This window comes from Athene cunicularia (genome assembly GCF_003259725.1).
Source record: "Athene cunicularia isolate RWA chromosome 12 unlocalized genomic scaffold, athCun1 chr12_part1, whole genome shotgun sequence".
NCBI lineage: Eukaryota > Metazoa > Chordata > Aves > Strigiformes > Strigidae > Athene > Athene cunicularia.
This window is the reverse complement of record NW_020799116.1, coordinates 544680-562006: the sequence shown is the minus strand read 5'-3', so window position 1 is coordinate 562006 and position 17327 is coordinate 544680. Positions and strand designations below refer to the sequence as shown.

The 17327-nt window shown below is 52.5% G+C and overlaps 3 protein-coding genes across 4 annotated transcripts in view; 1 reads left to right on the top strand and 2 right to left on the bottom strand.

The window, feature by feature from the left end:
* Positions 1 to 1314, bottom strand: part of SEC13 (SEC13 homolog, nuclear pore and COPII coat complex component) — a 7556-nt gene extending 6242 nt beyond the window's left edge. The window contains exons 1-2 of the mRNA XM_026857525.1: positions 1297 to 1314; positions 488 to 705 (exon numbers count right to left, since the gene is read on the bottom strand). Of these exons, the coding sequence (XP_026713326.1) occupies positions 488 to 705; positions 1297 to 1314 (236 nt within the window). The remainder of the gene's footprint in view (positions 1 to 487; positions 706 to 1296) is intronic.
* A 366-nt stretch (positions 1315 to 1680) lies between these two features.
* LOC113484887 (cullin-associated NEDD8-dissociated protein 1-like) lies at positions 1681 to 15857 on the top strand. Of its 2 annotated transcripts, XM_026857571.1 has the most exons (14): positions 1681 to 1823; positions 3898 to 4052; positions 5442 to 5565; positions 6225 to 6481; positions 7093 to 7198; positions 7857 to 8005; positions 8869 to 9161; positions 9409 to 9550; positions 10777 to 12282; positions 12610 to 12705; positions 13362 to 13531; positions 13619 to 13783; positions 14363 to 14470; positions 14605 to 15857. In XM_026857571.1, the coding sequence occupies exons 1-14, from the start codon at positions 1684 to 1686 to the stop codon at positions 14830 to 14832; spliced, it is 3639 nt and encodes a 1212-aa protein (XP_026713372.1). In that variant the 5' UTR covers positions 1681 to 1683; the 3' UTR covers positions 14833 to 15857. The 2 variants fall into 2 exon arrangements, with proteins under 2 accessions (XP_026713372.1, XP_026713373.1); XM_026857572.1 differs by lacking the exons at positions 1681 to 1823; positions 3898 to 4052; positions 5442 to 5565 and adding an exon at positions 7399 to 7459 and having other exon boundaries at positions 6368 to 6481.
* A 124-nt stretch (positions 15858 to 15981) lies between these two features.
* RPL32 (ribosomal protein L32) lies at positions 15982 to 17231 on the bottom strand. Its single transcript, XM_026857578.1, has 3 exons — positions 16924 to 17231; positions 16527 to 16708; positions 15982 to 16158 (listed from the first exon to the last, which is right to left on the bottom strand). Exons 1-3 carry the CDS (start codon positions 17017 to 17019, stop codon positions 16029 to 16031), a joined length of 408 nt encoding a protein of 135 aa, XP_026713379.1. The 5' UTR covers positions 17020 to 17231; the 3' UTR covers positions 15982 to 16028.
* Positions 17232 to 17327: the final 96 nt, after the last annotated feature.

Below are 17327 nucleotides of genomic sequence, written 5' to 3'. Positions count from 1 at the left end.
GTCGAGGAGACCGAGACACGGGTCCGCAGCCGCCCCACCCCTGTGCGGTGGGAAAAGACCTCCCTGACGGGACCGGGATTCTTTCTTTCTCTTTATGTCAGCAGAAAAAAAAATCGACGTCTTTTTTAGGCTTGTGGCTGTGGCTTGATACTTACAGTGCTCTGTAAAAAATTGTTAAAACTAGCAAGTATGAAAGCTTTCACCCCTGCACGTATCTTTCCCTCAGTATCAACCTGGAAGGGAATGTTTGTGCCTTACTTGATATTTTGAGGTCTTTTAGTAATGTCCTAAAAGGAAGTTGACTTTTGCAGGGGCTGCTGATGTTTTTCTTGATGTTGGACAGGTACGTTTTGAACAAGTTGGTGACGGCGTAGTCACGCAAAGAGCTCGCTCAGAGAATTTGCAGCCAACGCTCGGAACGCGGCACGCCCAACGCAGGGCACATGCCGCCTGGCAGAGGCTCTCGGGCCCGTTTCCCCCAGCGCACGGTCCGCCGTGAGCCCCGCCAGCTGCCCGCCAAGGCTGCCCCGCTTCCCCGGGCGCGTTGCTGCGGGAGGCTCCGCTCGGCCTGTGCACGCAGACGTGGAACTGCAGGTGCAGCTGCGTAGCTCTTGCAGAATCAGAAATAGGCTGCGTCTGGTTGACGCTGAGGGGCAGAGCCGCCCCCGTCTCCCTCGGTCTGGGTGTCGGGCCCTGGTCCCAGACCTGACGCCGGAGAGGAGGCTTGCAGACCGCAGGCACAGGTGCTGCCTGGTACTGAGGGCTCTTACGTGCTGAATGAATGATATCAGAGCCTGCTTTAAAACAGGTGTCGTCTGGGAAATGGGAGGGAAGAGCTCCTCCGTGGTCCTTCTAGACACCCATCCCCGTGCTGGGGCTAGCGCTAGCAAGCAGCTAATACGTGATACCCACACTAGCATTTCCCAGAACCTCAGACTTCTCTAATGGCACCTTTCACATTTCCTGCTCCCAGAACTTCTCAATATCCGTTAGACAATGTCCCTGTTAGAAGGTATGTTAGCTAACAGTCACTTGGGAGTTTGTTTTTCCTTCTAAGCTGGAATGATAAATACGTGCTTGGTTTTGCTCATAGCAATCTAAATATAGCCTGGGGAACTTCTAAGGTACAATTTGCATGGAGTCATGACTTTATTTTTAATTTCTGAGTTTAGCAGGCCTTCTCCATGTGTGGGATCATACTATCAGTGCTAAATAAGCCAGAAAGAACAGAGCCAGGTGTGTTCTTAGACCCTAGACTAGTTTTCCTAGGCTGGGCAATTGGTGAAAAAAACCCACCATGATTTTTTCTAGCATAGTTAACCATCTTGACTTAGTCACTGAGAGAAAAATACACAAGGTGGGTGCCAGTTTTAGAGTTTTAGTTTACCCTGTCCCTGTTACATATTTTAAGGAGCGGAAAGAACATGTATTTCCCATTCTCACAGAGTCCTTAGCTAAAGCTTTTTTCCAGCTATCTCTATCTGAGTCTTCCACTTGTAAGGTAGTAATAAATCTCTGTACCTTATTTTTCAAGACAGGGTAAAGGATTGCAAGTTACTCTTTGAACATGTGTTTTCATGCAAGCACTAATTGCCAAGTTTCACTGTCCAAAGGGATGCGAAGGAAATGCATTTGTGTCTGTATATCAGCTAATCTGCTTTTGCTGTATATTCTTTCAGGTTTATGGCCACCAACGACCTGATGATGGAACTGCAGAAAGATTCAATAAAACTAGATGAAGACAGCGAGAAAAAAGTTGTGAAAATGCTTTTGAAACTGCTGGAGGACAAAAATGGGGAAGTACAGAACCTGGCTGTCAAGTGGTAAGAGCCTGGCGGTCGTTACCATGTTCCTGGGCAGTCAGAGAGCTGTTTGCTGGATTGTTGCGTTCAGGAATAGCCTGATACAGAACAGGCTGTGTGAGTTTGCTTTGTGTACCTGCAGTGTTTGTGCAGCCTGCTGTCCGGGTGTGCCAGCTGGAGACAACAGCATGGCTGTTCCGTGCAGCGAGTCTTACTGCAGCTGTGCTGAGTGGGAGAGGGAAAAGGAGACAGAAACACCGTTTTTCTACAAGGACTTTATAAACTGTGTCCAACCATAAACACGGTAGAGTGCTAGCACTGTGTCCTCTCACGCGAGCTCTTCAGAAAATGGAACTCATCACGGCCGATGTTTTGACAGTCCTGCTCAGCTCCCGATGAAGTTGGGGGCTTTTACCACCGACTATCAGGAGCAGAGCCTCTCCTGGGCATAAACTTCACTGAAAGGAGGGTGCGTGGAAAGCCCTACACGTCTCTCCCTCTCTTTTTGTACTCCACAGGCAACTGTAGCCTTTTCTTTTGAGCCGTATGGACACGTAGCACTGATGATAGTCCCCAGGAATCGGTGCCTGTGCTCCAGTATTATTCAGCACAGTAAGCCAAAACCTCTAGTCCCTCTTTTCTGTATAATGTAAAAAAAAAAAAAGAAAACCCAAAACTGCAGATTAGTCCTTTCTTTTACTCCATTTTCTATTTTTGCCTGGCTATGTGAACATCCTACTGAGAGGGGGGAAAAAAAGAACTGAAACCTTCAGGAACTGGTTATTTAAATATATTTTTGCTCTGGAACAGCAGCGTGATGATATTTTTAAAACTCTAGAATCCTCCAGAGAAAAATGGTTGTGCTGCACATGAATCACAGGGAGCTGTTCAGTTCTCCTGAGTTTTTTGAACCAGAAGGAAAAGATCTATATTATTCTGTTCAAATCATTCAGTCTTGACTAGTTCCCCCAAGAAAGGTAACAAGGAAGCAGTGACTAACACTTTGTACTTGGCACAGAAATTGGAGCACAGCCGCGCCACTGCTACAGCAAGTACCTGCTTCTCTGCGGGTGGCACCGACTCAGGAAATGGAAAAGTACCCGTAGCATCCGTCAGGGATCTCTGTTCAGGCCCAAACCCTTCCAGAGTAACTGCTGGATTTGGGTGGGAAGGGTTACCTGGTGGCGTTGGTCTGTTCTTCACCTGGGCAGACAGTTCCGTGGCAGACGAGGGGGGGTTTGTGTTTGCTTCTCATGAACTTTCGAGCAACCAGATTTGCTGTCCATGAAACAGCAGTTTCTTAGTAAAGGCTGCAGAATATTCATGGGAAACAAATGCATTTTGAATTCATTAGGTTAATTCAGAGTTAAGTGCAGCTGGTTAGGGAGGGAAAGCCATAACATGTGACTTGCTGAAATACATTTTGGCTAGTAACCTTGTGAGGACGCAAAAGTAAATAGTTGCAAACAAATGCTGACAAATGCTCTGGGCACAATTTTGAATACAGATTTACCAGCAGGAAACATAGGTTGTTAACAGAAAACTTTTCTAATAATAACAATTTTTAAAAAGTGCAGGGGGAAGGGAAGCATCTTCCCTCTGCTGTAATGCTGGCCCTTGGCTCAAGTAGAGGTTTTCACACAACATGGCAGAGGGCAATAGGTAGCTAATTGCTTGTGAAAATCCGTTTGGCATTTCTTCCTGAAAATCAGTTTTTGATGGTTGGATTGTTTTGTTTTTTTCCGAAACCCGGCTGTAGGTTTTACCATTACTCTCTGTAACGTGGTTGCTTCGGTTCCAATTCACTGTGTCATAATTTCTGAGCTGCTCCTTCCAGTAAGGTCTTATGGGCCTCATGATTGCTGAAATGTCCTCACAAACCTGATCTAAAATCCACTTTAGCCTGATACCGAGTTAACTGAGGCAGCAGTGCAAGGAGCGTAATCCTGGGGACACGACGAGTGCTGCAGGATGTCGGGGTGTTGGTAACATTTGCACTTGGGGCTGAGCTGCCTTTGGGGAGGAGCGAGCCTGAGCATCCCTTTTGCTGGTGGAAAGTGTCCCTCTTCACTCTGACTGGCTTCTCCTCCCGCAGTCTGGGCCCGCTGGTTGGGAAGGTGAAGGAGTACCAGGTGGAAACCATTGTGGACACGCTGTGTACAAACATGTTATCGGACAAGGAGCAGCTGCGGGACATCTCCAGCATTGGGCTGAAAACAGTCATCTCCGAGCTGCCACCAGCTTCCACAGGTAAAACCTCTGTCCCCTTGGTCGGGCTGAGGCCACAGGGAATCGCAGCCTTTGGGAGACAGAGCAAAACGTGTAGTTCGGAGCCAAAAAGTTACAGGTTCTGTGTTCACCTGCTAGAGGACAAGTAGTGAAATAAGGAGAGCCAGTAGAAGCTGAGACAGTGTGATTAAAAACCGGACGAAATGCAAACTTGAGCTGGTCCCCCTGAGGATATTGAGTCTGAAAGTGCAGCTGAGTTCTTGGAGAAACCCGTCCCCGTTGGCGGCCGTGCTCAGGCCTTCGGCGGCCCCCGGCTGTCGCTGCTCGCCAGCGGGGCTGAGGCTGTGCCTGCCCCTGCCCGCAGCCCGCCGCAGCTGCACCCGCAGCTACCGACCCTGAAAGGCGGCGGCTGCTCAGGAGGTGCCCGAGGCGCCTCTGCAGCCATCTCCTGTGTCTGTTCTTCCTTCACGGCAGGTGGCTGTGGCAGCGCTGCCAGGCTGCTGGGTTTTAGGTCGGGAGGAGAACTAGAACTAACAGGCCAGCGCTTGCTGAACTCCCCCCTCAGTTCCTGCAAAACATGAAGCTCTTGCGAGCCACCCTTTCAGAATTCTGACGCCCGTCGCAGGAACTGAAGCTGTTCTAGAGTAGCAACAGATAACTCCTCTCCTTCGGGGCTGGGAGTGGCACTGGGTGGGTGGGAGGCAGCAAAAGCACTGTGGGCTTGATGCAGAACAGAGAGGTTGGACATCTCCCCCAGTGCTCTCTTCACCCTGAGCCCCACTCGTGCGGGAGCTGCCTGGAGAAAAGGGCAGGTTCAGAGAGCAGTGGGAGCAGCAGCGTGTGCCCCGTGCTGACACTTCCAGGGTGTGCTGCTTCTGCTCTCCGGTGCCTCGCGGAGGCTGTGCAGAATGGTGAGGGGAGCAGCTGTCCCTGCCTCGGGGAGCTCTGCGGGACGTGAAGATGTGTGTGCTTTATCTAGATTTATCTAGCTCTACCCTCAAATTTCATCATGGAGCTGAGGAACAGCTTCTGTCAAGACTGCTCTTCTTATCGAGAAAACATTTGCTGAAACTCCACATTTTTCAGTTAAAAATGGGAAAAAACATGCCAGAAACTTTGCAGCCAGCTCTGCTCCCTGCACTGCACGGGCCTGGGGGCTCCCTGTGAGACAGCCAGGGCGTTTTTCTGAGAAGAGCAGCTTCTCTCAGGTAGTTCTGGCATCGTGCCGCAGCGGGGGATCCCTGGGGGCTGCTGGGGGTGTCCACCATCACACACGAGAGCAGACTGACTGCTGTTCTGGTTAGGTCTCCCAGGGGTGATTTTTTTTTTAATGTAGGAGGGCTTGAGTGGTTCTTAGCAGTAAAAAGACTTATTTTTATCTGACAGTGGGGACAAATTTCTCTCTTGCAGGCTCCAGCATGACAGCGAATGTGTGCAAAAAGATCACAGCCCAGCTGACAGGAGCCATTGGCAAGCAGGAGGACGTGTCTGTGCAGCTGGAGGCTCTTGACATCCTGTCAGATATGCTGAGCAGGTACTAAAGGATTTTCTTCTGGCAGCTGTGTGCGGCAGGGGGCTGCCTCTATGTGTTTGCTTGTGATTTCTGTAGTTCCCTAATCCTACTGCGAGGACTTAAAAATAAAGGATTTGGGTTGGCTGCCGCTGGGGGTATCTCAGCAGAGCAGATTCCCCAGCAGGGATACGAGATGACACGCGGAGCCTTTCTGTGCCTGGGAAGAGCAGGGACACTGGTGATGGATCCCACAGGGGCTCAGTTCAAATGCATGGAGGGAGGGAGGGAGAGGGCAAAGCAGGGAAGTTTATTTTCGCCCTGTGATATGATCGCACATGCATTTTTTTTTTCCCCCTGGCTGCCTCTTTCTCTCATTACATAAGTCAGAGTGACAGTGTCACATGTCAACTGCATGTAGGAAATTATTGACAAACCCCCAGGTCATCCAGAAGGACACAGACAAAATCAAACTCCTCCATGATGGAGACAAATAACCTCTCCCTGTGTTTTACAGAACAAGTCGGTGTTCACACCAAAATGCCAATTCCACCCTTTTCCTCTCCCTCCCCACAGCTGCACAAAGGCTTCATAGCTGAAGGATTTATACATTTTCTGCTGGCAAGAGGGCTTTTTCTCTGAGACTTTGACTGTCAACTGCTGCCTTGTTCTGTTGATTGCAGACTAGGGGGAACACTCTACTCCTTCCATTCTTCCATCCTGAGCTGCCTCCTGCCCCAGCTGACGAGCCCCAGGCTGGCAGTGCGTAAAAGGGCCATCATCGCCTTGGGTCATCTTGTCTTGACCTGCAGCGGAAACATCTTCTCAGAGCTCACAGAGCATCTGCTGGCCGAGCTGAAGAGGAATGAGTCTACTTCTACTACCAGGACGTACATTCAGTGTGTCGCTGGCATCAGCAGGCAGGCTGGACACCGCATAGGTAGGATGGGTAGCTAGAAATGGCACCGGGACACGTGCGTGCGTTTTAGAGTGGCTCCTTCAAAGGGTAAAAGAAGTGTGCTCGCCCTGTTCTAATGTGTTAGTGGCTTGTGCTTTGCAATTCTCTCTGTGGTCCTGACCTGGCCCTCTGATCTCCACTCGGAAGGGAGGAGACACCAGAGTAACTCTCTGGCTGCCCTTCGGGGTGATTTCATCTCAACGTCTTGCAGCACTTCCCTGATCTGAATTAACACCTCTGTGAATTAGGTCAGTGGATTCACCCCATTTTAAACAAGAAGAGAAATGGAGGCCAGCATATTGTATTACTTGTCTATAAGATCTGCCAGAGGTGAGATGAGGCCCTAGAAGTTCTCTAATCGCAGCTCTGCCCGTGACTGAAATGCCAACGGGGGGCTGCAGGCGGGGAGCAGGGGCTGGCTGCTGAAGAGCCCGCACGGCTGGCTGTGGGGCTGCTGGCCCCTTGCCCGCGAGGTCCAGGGCAGAGCGCTCCGCCGGGCACACGGGGAAGGTGGCAGATGGCCGAGCTGTTGGCTGCTCCGATGAGCGAAGGCTGCAGTGATTTTTCACTGCTGCTTGCTTTCTCTTTCCCAGGAGAACATCTGGAGAAGATCATTCCTCTCGTCGTTCAGTACTGTCACGTGGAAGATGACGAGCTGCGGGAGTACTGCTTTCAGGCCTTTGAGTCTTTCGTGCGAAGGTGCGTGCCCTTGGGGAACGGCTGCGCTCCGTCCTGGTGTGAAGATCTGCGGTCAGCACCCAGGCTCGGGTGCCTTCCTACCTGCCTCCCTGTTGGGAAAGACACTTCACAAATGAACTCTCTCCTTCACGGAGCTGGGCTTGAGTTATGAGCTATTTTACCTCAACATGCGAGAGTGTGTTTCTGTATTGGTTTTGCAGGAGTGGGAGTTTGCCTTGTCCTTGGAGGATTCCTCGGCAAGAGGGAACTGTCCTGCTCCTGGTGCGTGGAGGGAGTGGGAGGCAGGAAGGGGGCTCAGGCAGAAGAGCTGCTGAGCTGCAGCTCTCCCGGTGTTTGGTCTAATGTCTACCACTTGTCTTGGAAAAAAGGAGCCCTGCAGAGCTGCTGAGGTTTTCTCCCACGAAGGGAGGATTCAGCCAGTTTGTTTGTTTGTTTTGGTTTTTTCCTTATAGAAATCATTACATCCTCCTCAGGGCAATGTGGTCTTGCTTCGTGCACAGCAGGAAGGAGCAGCTCTGGTTTAACTAATGTTAACAAAATGTTCATAAAGTCTGTGAAGCATTTTGGGATCCTGTTGAGATTAGTTACATTATTTGAATATTTAAAATAGCTTAGTCTTTAATTTATTAACTCTCAGAATTTTTATTTGTCGTGATAGGTGCCCAAAGGAAATGGACCCTCACATCCCTAATGTGATGGGGTTATGTTTGAAGTACATCACCTTTGACCCAAACTACAACTATGATAATGAAGAGGAGGAAGAGGAAGAGATGATGGAAACTGAAAATGGGGAGGATGAAGAGCAAGGTGCCTGCTTGTGAGGATGACTGTGCTCAGCCAAACACTGGGTTAACATTTCTCCCCTTCCTGCTTTCTCACCCTCTGCGATGTTACTTTTCAGATCTGCTTCAAGACAGTCAGTTCTTTCAGATGGGTTATTTTAATTTACCAATGGTAATAACAGCTCTGTGCCAAGTTCCAGCAGTAATTCTGAGGTCTAGTTTTACTTTTTTCTGACAAGTTCCTCAGATCTGAATTGTTTTTACTTTGAGGTGGATGTTGAGCCTTGGCCAGATAGGAGCAGAATTTTAATGCCTGTTAACTAAAGAGGACACTTCATACTGTCTGTATGGCTGCATATACTGTGGCAGCTCAGAGCAAAAGTTAGAAAAAGTTCCTTGGAAGAAAGGCATTTCTGTTCACTTTCATACTAGTTGGAGTAAGATCCTGGCTGGCTTCCTGGAGAATGTGTTAAATGTTCTGCCAACAACATAGCAAATTGTCAGCGATTCCTGAATAGCACAAACCAGCCTAAGACAAATATTTATGTATTTCTGGCTTTGAAATCTGGAAACTCATTCTCCCTTCAAAACCAGAGCCTCGCTGCCTGAGCTGAAGTGGCCAGTAAGGGCAGTAACGTTAAGGTTTATTCTCTGTCAGCTCTAACTGGAAGGGAAGAATCTGACCCAGGGCAGCCCTGGGTCACACAGGCGGGTGGTGACACCTGTAGGCACAGGCTATCCCGGACAATTCCCTGCTCCCGGATACGTGTGAGCTACCGGCATCTGCTTGTCTGGTTGGCTGGAGAGGGAAGCTCTGAGGATCGAGTGATCCTGTATCGCTGTTTTTCTCATAATGGCACACCTGGTTTTCCCTTGCCTTCTTTCCAGAAAGCGACGACGAGTACAGCGACGATGATGACATCAGCTGGAAGGTCCGCAGGTCTGCCGCGAAGTGCCTGGAGGCCATCGTCAGCAGCAGGCACGACCTCCTTCAGGACTTCTACAAAACTCTTTCCCCAGTCTTGATAAGCAGATTCAAAGAGAGGGAGGAGAACGTCAAAGCTGACATCTTCAGTGCTTATATCACCTTGCTGAAGCAAACGCAGCCCATCCAGAGCTGGCTGCACGCTGCAGATGCCTCGGGCAGAGATGAGGTGCCTCTGACCATGCTTCAGAACCAGGTGTGTGAGGGGGGGGTGTGATTACATCAGAGGGTGCTGGAGAGGAGTGGGTACCGTGCCACCAACAAGCTGTCCCCATCCGTTCTCTGGGGAAGGGCTGTGCTGCTCCTCACTGTCCCCACCGTTCTCTTGCTGCACCCCCAGTGCTCTGGCTCGGCTCAGCCGGCTGCTTCGGCCACGTAGCTCCGTGCCCTGCAAGCTGCCATGACTGATGGGTTTCTTTCTGGTTTTCTTTTCCACGCTGCAGGTCCCCAACATCATCAAGGCCTTGCACAAGCAGCTGAAAGAAAAGAGCATCAAATCCCGACAGGGTTGTTTCAGCCTCCTGACGGAACTGGCCAACGTCCTTCCCGGCTGCCTGGCAGATCACATCCCTGCGCTCGTCCCGGGTAAACTGCTCCGTGGTCTGGGGGTGTGGGGCGGGCTCAGTCCCTTCCCGACACGTATGCCCCTTGCCTGCCTGTTCCAGTTTCACTCCTCTGTGTTACTCTGCTCAGCACCAGGACACACGCAGCAAGCTCTGCTCTGTGGTGATGTGCTGAACAGCTCCCCCATCCATCCTGGCTTCTGTCTACCACTGAAAGCCTGGATAGGGGTATCGGGTCCCCTGAAGAGGTGCCTTTAGCCTGTTCAGCCTCCTTTGAAACTAGCTGGAACTGTGCTGTTCGCCTGCTGAGACCAGTAACATGAGCAACCTTTTCTTTTGCAAAACACGGTGGCATTTAAACAAATTATTTGTATTGACTGATTATTTAACTTGCACCACCACATTTTTCTCTGAGCTTTCCTGCCCAGAGCTCCTGAAGCACCCTGCTGCTGGAAGGCTTGTAATATCAACGTCTGCCTTTGCTTTGGGGGTGACTGCACAGTTAATATAAAAAAAGTCTCCTGTGATTGTCCCTGGGCTGGATCCATGCACCTCCCTCTTGTGAATTAATAGATTGGAAAAAAACATTCAAACCAAGGGTCGGGCGTGACGTCAGGGGTGGCAAGCAGTATTGTTGTAAATGTTTTTCATTAAGTCTTCTGGGAAACATAAATACATGCCACAGGAATTGGACTTGGAAGAACCTCCCTTCAGCAAAGGCAGTCCATCCTCAATGCCCTCAGTTGTGTTCCAGACAATAGTAACAGAAGTTCTAAAACTAGATAAACATAGAGCCCCTGCTGCTTTTTGGGTTTTTTTGTTTTTTAAAGACTTCTGACAGGAGAATTGAAGGAGAAACTCGTGCAGGAACATTCCTGCAGCCTGGAGTGTCTGTTGTTGGGACTCAGTTTCCCCAGTCTTCATGCCAGTTTGTCATTCTTATTTGCACTTGACTAACCATCCCTTCTCGTCTCAGCCCACGATGACTTTTCAAATTAATTTAAAAAAAAAGGTTTGTAGCCAGCCATCCAGGACTGCTACAGAGACCAGTTATGTCTGAACTGCCGCTTCCTGGAAAGCAGAAAGACAGCAAGGAGGGCAGCTCCTGCCCGTACAGGTCTCCTGGGAGGGGAAAGACAGAAAAGCGATGGCAATTGTGTCCTCCTTTGGGGGGTGTGGGGGTGGGGGTGTGTGATAAAACCCACCCGATGAAATAAGACAGCAGTCATTCTTCTCCCTCCTCCACAGGTATCATTTTCTCCTTGGCCGATAAATCCAGCTCCTCCAACATGAGGATCGATACTCTGTCTTTCCTTCACGTTCTTCTTTGCAACCACCAGCCAGAGGTGTTTCACCCTCATATCAAAAGCCTGTTACCCCCTGTTGTGACCTGTATTGCAGACCCCTTCTATAAGATCACTTCAGAAGCTCTGCTGGTTACTCAGCAACTTGTGAAAGTTCTCAGGCCTTTGGACAAGCCTTGCCCTTTTGATGCCAAGCCCTACGTGAAGGACCTGTTCGCTGCTACCCTGAAGCGACTGAAGGCAGCTGACATCGACCAGGAGGTGAAGGAGCGTGCCATCTCCTGCATGGGGCAAATTATTTACAACCTGGGAGACCATCTAAGCACTGATCTCCAGCCAACCTTGAAGATATTTCTGGAGAGGCTCAAAAACGAAATCACTAGATTGACAACAGTCAAAGCATTAACCTTAATCGCTAGTTCTCCACTTAAAATAGATTTGAGACCCATTCTCGGGGAAGGTTTCCCCATTCTAGCTTCCTTCTTGAGAAAGAATCAACGTGCCTTGAAACTGAGCACTCTGACTGCTCTGGATATCCTGGTGAAGAACTACAGCGACAGCCTCAAGCCTGCCATGATAGAGTCTGTCCTCACAGAGCTCCCCGCTTTGATCACCGAGAACGACATGCACGTTTCCCAGGTGGCCATTGTGTTCCTTACGACTCTGGCCAAGGTTTATCCATCCTGCATCTCTAAGATCAGCAGTTCCGTTCTTGCTGAAACCTTCCAGCTTGTCCACTCGCCATTGCTTCAGGGCGGGGCGCTGAACGCCATCGTAGACTTCTTCCAGGCTCTGGTCCTGACGAGGGCGGCGCCCACGGGTCACTCGGAGCTGATGAAGCAGCTGACTGCGCCCATTTACTCCTCGGGCTCGGCCGGGGCATCGCCGACGCTACACAAACAGGCCTATTACTCTGTGGCGAAGTGTGTGGCAGCCCTGTCCTCAGCCTGCCCGAAGGAAGCCCCCGCCACAGTGAACCAGTTTATCCAGGACGTCAAAAACCCCAAGTCCAGCTCTGCTGTGAAAGTGCTGGCCTTCCTTTCGCTGGCAGAGATGGGGCGCGCCACGAACCTCGGCGCTCAGAGAGAGCTCAAAACCGTCATCCTGGAAGCGTTCACCTCCCCCAGCGAGGAGGTGAAATCCGCCGCTTCCTACGCCTTGGGGAATGTCAGCGTGGGCAACCTGAAGGATTATCTGCCCTTCATGCTGAAAGAGATCGGGAGCCAGCCCAAGAGACAGTACCTCCTGCTGCACTCGCTAAAGGAAGTCATCAGCTCCTCCCCTGCCGACAGCCTCACACTTTACGTGGAGGATATCTGGGCTCTGCTTTTCAAGCACTGCGAGTGCACAGAGGAGGGGACCCGCAACGTGGTGGCCGAGTGCCTGGGGAAGCTGACTCTGGTGGACCCCTCGGAGCTGCTGCCCCGGCTGAAGAAGCAGCTGTCGTCAGGTAACGGGCAGCAGGGAGATGGCGCAGGGGAAAGTCCTCTTGAGAACTGCTGGGGGTGCAGCAGGGACCTGAGCCGGTCTGCAGCAGCGAGGGGGAAAGGGGGGATCTGGGAGGGGGGTCAGAGGGGGCAGGAGGGTGTTGGGAACAGGGACTGCACACGGAGATGGGGCAGGATTTACACCAGGAGGTTATTACCACAAATCCTCTGTTCTCTTACCTCTTCCACACACGCATAACGTGACCAAGGGCAGGATATGTACCACAGAGTTACAGCAGTGATTTTGTCTCTTGATCTTTCACCATTTTTCCCTGCCCCCTTCATCACAGGCTCTCCCCATGCCCGGAGCACGGTGGTAACTGCAGTCAAGTTCACAATTGCAGACCAGCCTCAGCCCATCGATGCTCTCCTGAAGGGCTGCATAGGTAGGCACCGCCGGCTGTTCAGGCGTCAGCAGCAGCTTGGGGGGTTTTCACACCCGTGTAAACCTCACATGATCAGGCACTTTTTATCTGTGTTTTTCTGCTTTTGAGCTTAAAGAGCAACACTGTCATTGAGTCCTCGTTCTGTGCTCTGACGCCTTGCTCCTGGGCACATTCTGTTGGTGACAGGTTTTTAGGGAGCGTACGTTCCTTCTGCGTTTAAACTTATGGTTCAAGCGTTTCACAAGGATCTTGGAAAATACAACCTACGTTAAAAGGGTTTAGGGAGCCCACATCTCAGAGCTGTTGTATAAAAATGGGCTTTCTGTTTCGGAGAAGTCTGAGCAGATGAGATCAGAGCAATAAAAAAACAAAACCCAGTTTCCTCGAATACCAAAGCTTCTGACCCGATTTTAAGATGAGGTAGCTGGAATCAGGGGGTTTGTTTTTACACCCAAATGCAGGGAAGTCATGTTTCTTCCATTCAGTGTATCCCAAATGAAGGGGAGGGAAGGCATCTCCAGTGCCTCTGTTAGACTGTGCCCCTGGAGTTATTTTCCTGTAGGTCTTTCATAACCAGGGTCCTTGTACACCGATACACCCTTAAAATACTTGTAAAACACTGCAGCAGGACTGATGGGTGTGCCCTTATCCCACAGGTGACTTCCTAAAAACTCTTCAGGACCCAGACCTGAATGTTCGGCGTGTGGCTTTAGCCATGTTTAATTCTGCTGCTCACAACAAACCTTCCTTAATCCGAGATTTACTAAGCACAGTTCTCCCCAGCCTGTATAACGAGACGAAGGTCAGGAGGGAGCTCATCCGGGAGGTACGTGCTGGCTCCGCTGGGGCACCTGTGAGGCCGAGGTGGAGACTCTGCTGTGGGCTCACAGCTGCGCTGCTTCGCGTCTTTAAGGTGGAAATGGGGCCGTTCAAGCACACGGTGGATGACGGCCTTGATGTGAGGAAAGCTGCCTTTGAGTGCATGTACACGCTGCTGGAAAGCTGCCTCGACCGGCTGGATATCTACGAGTACCTGAACCACGTGGAGGACGGGCTGAAGGATCACTACGACATCCGGGTAGGTGCTGGGGGTGGTGGGGCACTGGCGAGTCGCTCTCCAGGGCTGGAATCGAGCTGGCGTGGCACCAGCTGCGCCGTGTGTGGCTGCTGCAGCCTCCCGACACCAGCCAGCTCTGGTTTGACCGCGGCAGCCTTGAAAACACAACCCTGGCACAGCTGCTCTTAGAGATTTACCAAAGCCTAAAACAAGTTCCACCTGCATTTAAACTTATGGTTGTCGCTTGCCCTGCGTGGCTGGTGACATGTGTGTTAGAAAAAAAGGTGCCATTGTCATTGTTGATGGCCTCAGGAATTTACAGGAGGCGCTACCCCCCTTCCATGGCATTACTGATGTACCGGCACGGCCCCTGTGCTGAGCGCTGCCGTCGCCCCCAGCCCTTCCCGGGGCCCAGCCGGGCCAGGCCTGGCCGCTGCCTCTGGCAGGAGCGTTTCTGCTGTGTCCGGGGCTTCTGCTAAATCCCTCAACGTGTGCAAAGGAACCCGGCACTGCGCGGGTACGGCACGACACGGCAGCGAGGGGCTGCGGCCGCACTCCAGGCGGGTGCTGGAGCCAGGCCGCCTTCTGCCTCCTCCCCAGATGCTGACGTTCATCATGCTGGCCCGGCTCTCCTCGCTCTGTCCCAGCGCCGTGCTGCAGCGCCTCGAGAGACTGATCGAGCCGCTCCGGGCAACTTGTTCCACCAAGGTAAGGTCGGGCAGAGCGCGGCGGCCACAGAGCCACGGCGACTCCCAGACCGCTGGTCCCCGCTGGCCTGTCCCTCCCTCTGCCCGCGCCACCTCCTCTGAACACCAGCTGAAGGCAGGGCCTGGGCTTCGCAGGTGAAAGCTGGTTCCGTGAAGCAGGAGTTTGAGAAGCAGGACGAACTGAAGCGCTCGGCCATGAGAGCGGTCGCTGCTCTCCTGACCATCCCCGAGGTGGAGAAGAGCCCAGCCATGGCCGAGTTCTCATCCCAGATCAGATCCAACCCTGAAATGGCATCGCTTTTTGAGAGCATTCAGAAAGATTCAGCTTCCCTCCCCACCTCAGAGTCGATGGACATGAGCTGAGGGAGATCTGCCCCTTGCCTCGACCCCGGGCAGGCCAGGACAGCGTCACCCAGCCAGACCCTCGGCGGCCACTCGTGAGTCCCCAGCGGCGGGAGGGGCCGGTCCCGCTGCACCCCCCAGCACCTCCAGCCTGCCGGGACGCGGGAGGAGGGACCTTGTGCTGGGAAGGGGGGGAAACACGTATTCTCGGTTTTCAGCAAGTTTTTAAGGGGCATATAAAGCAATCGAGTGTGGTTCCATGAAAAATGGGAACTACTTCCTCAAGTATTTCCTTACTGCAGTACAAAAAAAGTCTAAAATGTTTTGGTTTTTTAACTGCTGCACATGCACTTTCTACCCCAAATTGCCCAAAGAATGTATTTATTTTGTTTTACTGAATAACGTGGCTAAAAGCAAGAAAATCCACAGCTTTGATGAGTGAGGAGCATCACAACCGTAGGCGCCAAGGAGATGGGCACGGGCCAGGCTGTGGGAGCTGCTCGGGGCCACTCGTTACCCCGACTCCCCCCTGCCCGTCCCGCCCCGACACCGAGTGTTCCTGCAGTGGTCGGGCCCTACGCAGCCACCCTGCTTGATTGCCATTTATTCCAGTTTTTGACTGAAATACCTCAAGCAGCCGTCTTCCAAGAGAGGATCACCTGATCGTGCTACCGTAACCAAACCCACACTGGGCTTTTTCCTGCACGTTTAACACCGGCCTCCCTCTGCCCGCGGGAGCTGGGGCTCGGCCCTGAGCATCGCAGGAGTGAGGGGGAAGGCAGCAGAGAGCCCCCACTCACCCTCCTGGTATTGGAAGTGACGCTGTAGTGGCTGTTGTGCTCAGATCCTGCTTTGCCCAGGGGGAAAAAATGCCTCAAGAGACAGAGAGGGTGTCGAAGCAGATCAGAGAACAAGGCCCCCATGACGCGCTTGTAGCCGTGGAGCGGGAATAGGCTTTTGCTTCTCCTTTTTTGACTGAGTTGGTTGATGTGACAAGTATTTATAGTGCTGTGTGAAAGAGCATCCTTTGTTTGAGTGGTATAAAAATAAAAACATACCCATGAAGCCGCGTGCGCTCCTGAATTCATCAGCGAGTTGCTACCAGGAGCGAGCGCCCCGCTCGAGGCCCCCCGCGCCCCACAGACCCTGTCCCGGCACACATCACCCCGCTTTGGTTTTTACACTTTATTAAATACGTCGGGGCCACAGAAGCGGGTTTACTCGTTCTCCTCGCTGCGCAGCCTGGCGTTGGGGTTGGTGATCTTGATGGCGAGCTGAGCCGCTCTCTCCACGATCACCTTCCGGTTCTTGGAGGAGACGTTGTGCGCGATCTCAGCGCAGTAGGACCTGCCAGGAGGCGAGACAGCGCGTCAGGCCGAGGCCCAGAGCAGCTCGACCCTTCTGCTTCCCTTCTTACAGACCCTCACTAAGAGCTGGTTTTTCATTATTGTAATGGTTACTCATTAGTTTTGGAAGAAAGCACTGCCTGTCAACGTGGGCCAGTCTGCACAGACCCGCAGGTCTGACCCAGGCTGTGGGTGCAGTGCTGTTCACTGCCGCTGGAACGTTCTTTTTTTGCCAAAAGTACAACTTTGCCAGCCCCAAGCTGCCGTCTGCACCCTCCCACCAGCAGCGAGCAGCACTGAGGAAGCCGATTAAGCAACAACCCCCCCATCTCCCCCCAGGGCGCAGCCTCCCCTGCCCCGCAGACTTACTTGTTGCTCATCATCAGCACCTCCAGCTCCTTGACGTTGTGGACCAAGAACTTCCTGAAGCCCGTGGGCAGCATGTGCTTCGTCTTCTTATTGCTGCCGTAGCCGATATTGGGCATCAGGATCTGACCCTTGAACCGCCGGCGAACTCTGTTGTCGATACCTCTGGGTTTGCGCCAGTTGCGCTGAAGAAACGCAGGAGATGTCAAAGAGTTAGAAAAGGAAACTGGTCTGGAAACACCCACCCCAGGGCCAGGGCTGGAGCCGAAGCCAGTCCCCAGAGATTCAGCGCAAAGCCCGGCTCCGCGCTGGCCCTCTGTGCTTCAGTTCACCACCAACGCCAGCCCTGTCCGACTGCCCCGGACTCCCTTTCCAATGAAATCCCAGCGAGGTTTTTTACCTTGATCTTGACATAGCGATCGGACTGGTGGCGGATGAACTTCTTGGTCCTCTTCTTGACGATTTTGGGCTTCACGAGCGGTCTGAGGGCCGGCATGGTGTCTGCGGGAGAGGGAGCGGGGTGAGCCGGGGCCGGGCGGCGGCGGCGGGCAGCGCCTGTAGCAGAGTCTCTTCCGCTCAGGGGCCACTGTGCGGCCGGCGAGGGAATGGGTGCTGCTCTGCAGCCGCTCTACCTCCCGCTTCCGAAGCTGGCAGAGCACCGGCAGCTCTCCAGATGCGATCCTGGGAGGCCCCTCCCGCCCCGCACACCGCAGAGGTGCGGAGCGACCGCGACTCACCGGCCGCAGCCCCCCGCAGCTGCGGAACCCTCGGGTCCCCCCTTCCCGCCCCGGCCCTGCTCCCGCT

Bases quoted from the DNA above. Each gene is read 5' to 3' on its own strand.
- LOC113484887 (XM_026857571.1), top strand. From the start codon at position 1,684: ATGGCCACCAACGACCTGATGATGGAACTGCAGAAAGATTCAATAAAA. The intron at 5,566-6,224 runs GTACTAAAGGAT...TGTTGATTGCAG, and splicing joins CTGTCAGATATGCTGAGCAG to ACTAGGGGGAACACTCTACT. The intron at 13,532-13,618 runs GTACGTGCTGGC...CGCGTCTTTAAG, and splicing joins GGAGGGAGCTCATCCGGGAG to GTGGAAATGGGGCCGTTCAA.
- RPL32 (XM_026857578.1), bottom strand. From the start codon at position 17,019: ATGCCGGCCCTCAGACCGCTCGTGAAGCCCAAAATCGTCAAGAAGAGG. The intron at 16,709-16,923 runs GTAAAAAACCTC...GCGTTTCTTCAG, and splicing joins ATCGCTATGTCAAGATCAAG to CGCAACTGGCGCAAACCCAG. The intron at 16,159-16,526 runs GTAAGTCTGCGG...GCCTCCTGGCAG, and splicing joins GTGCTGATGATGAGCAACAA to GTCCTACTGCGCTGAGATCG.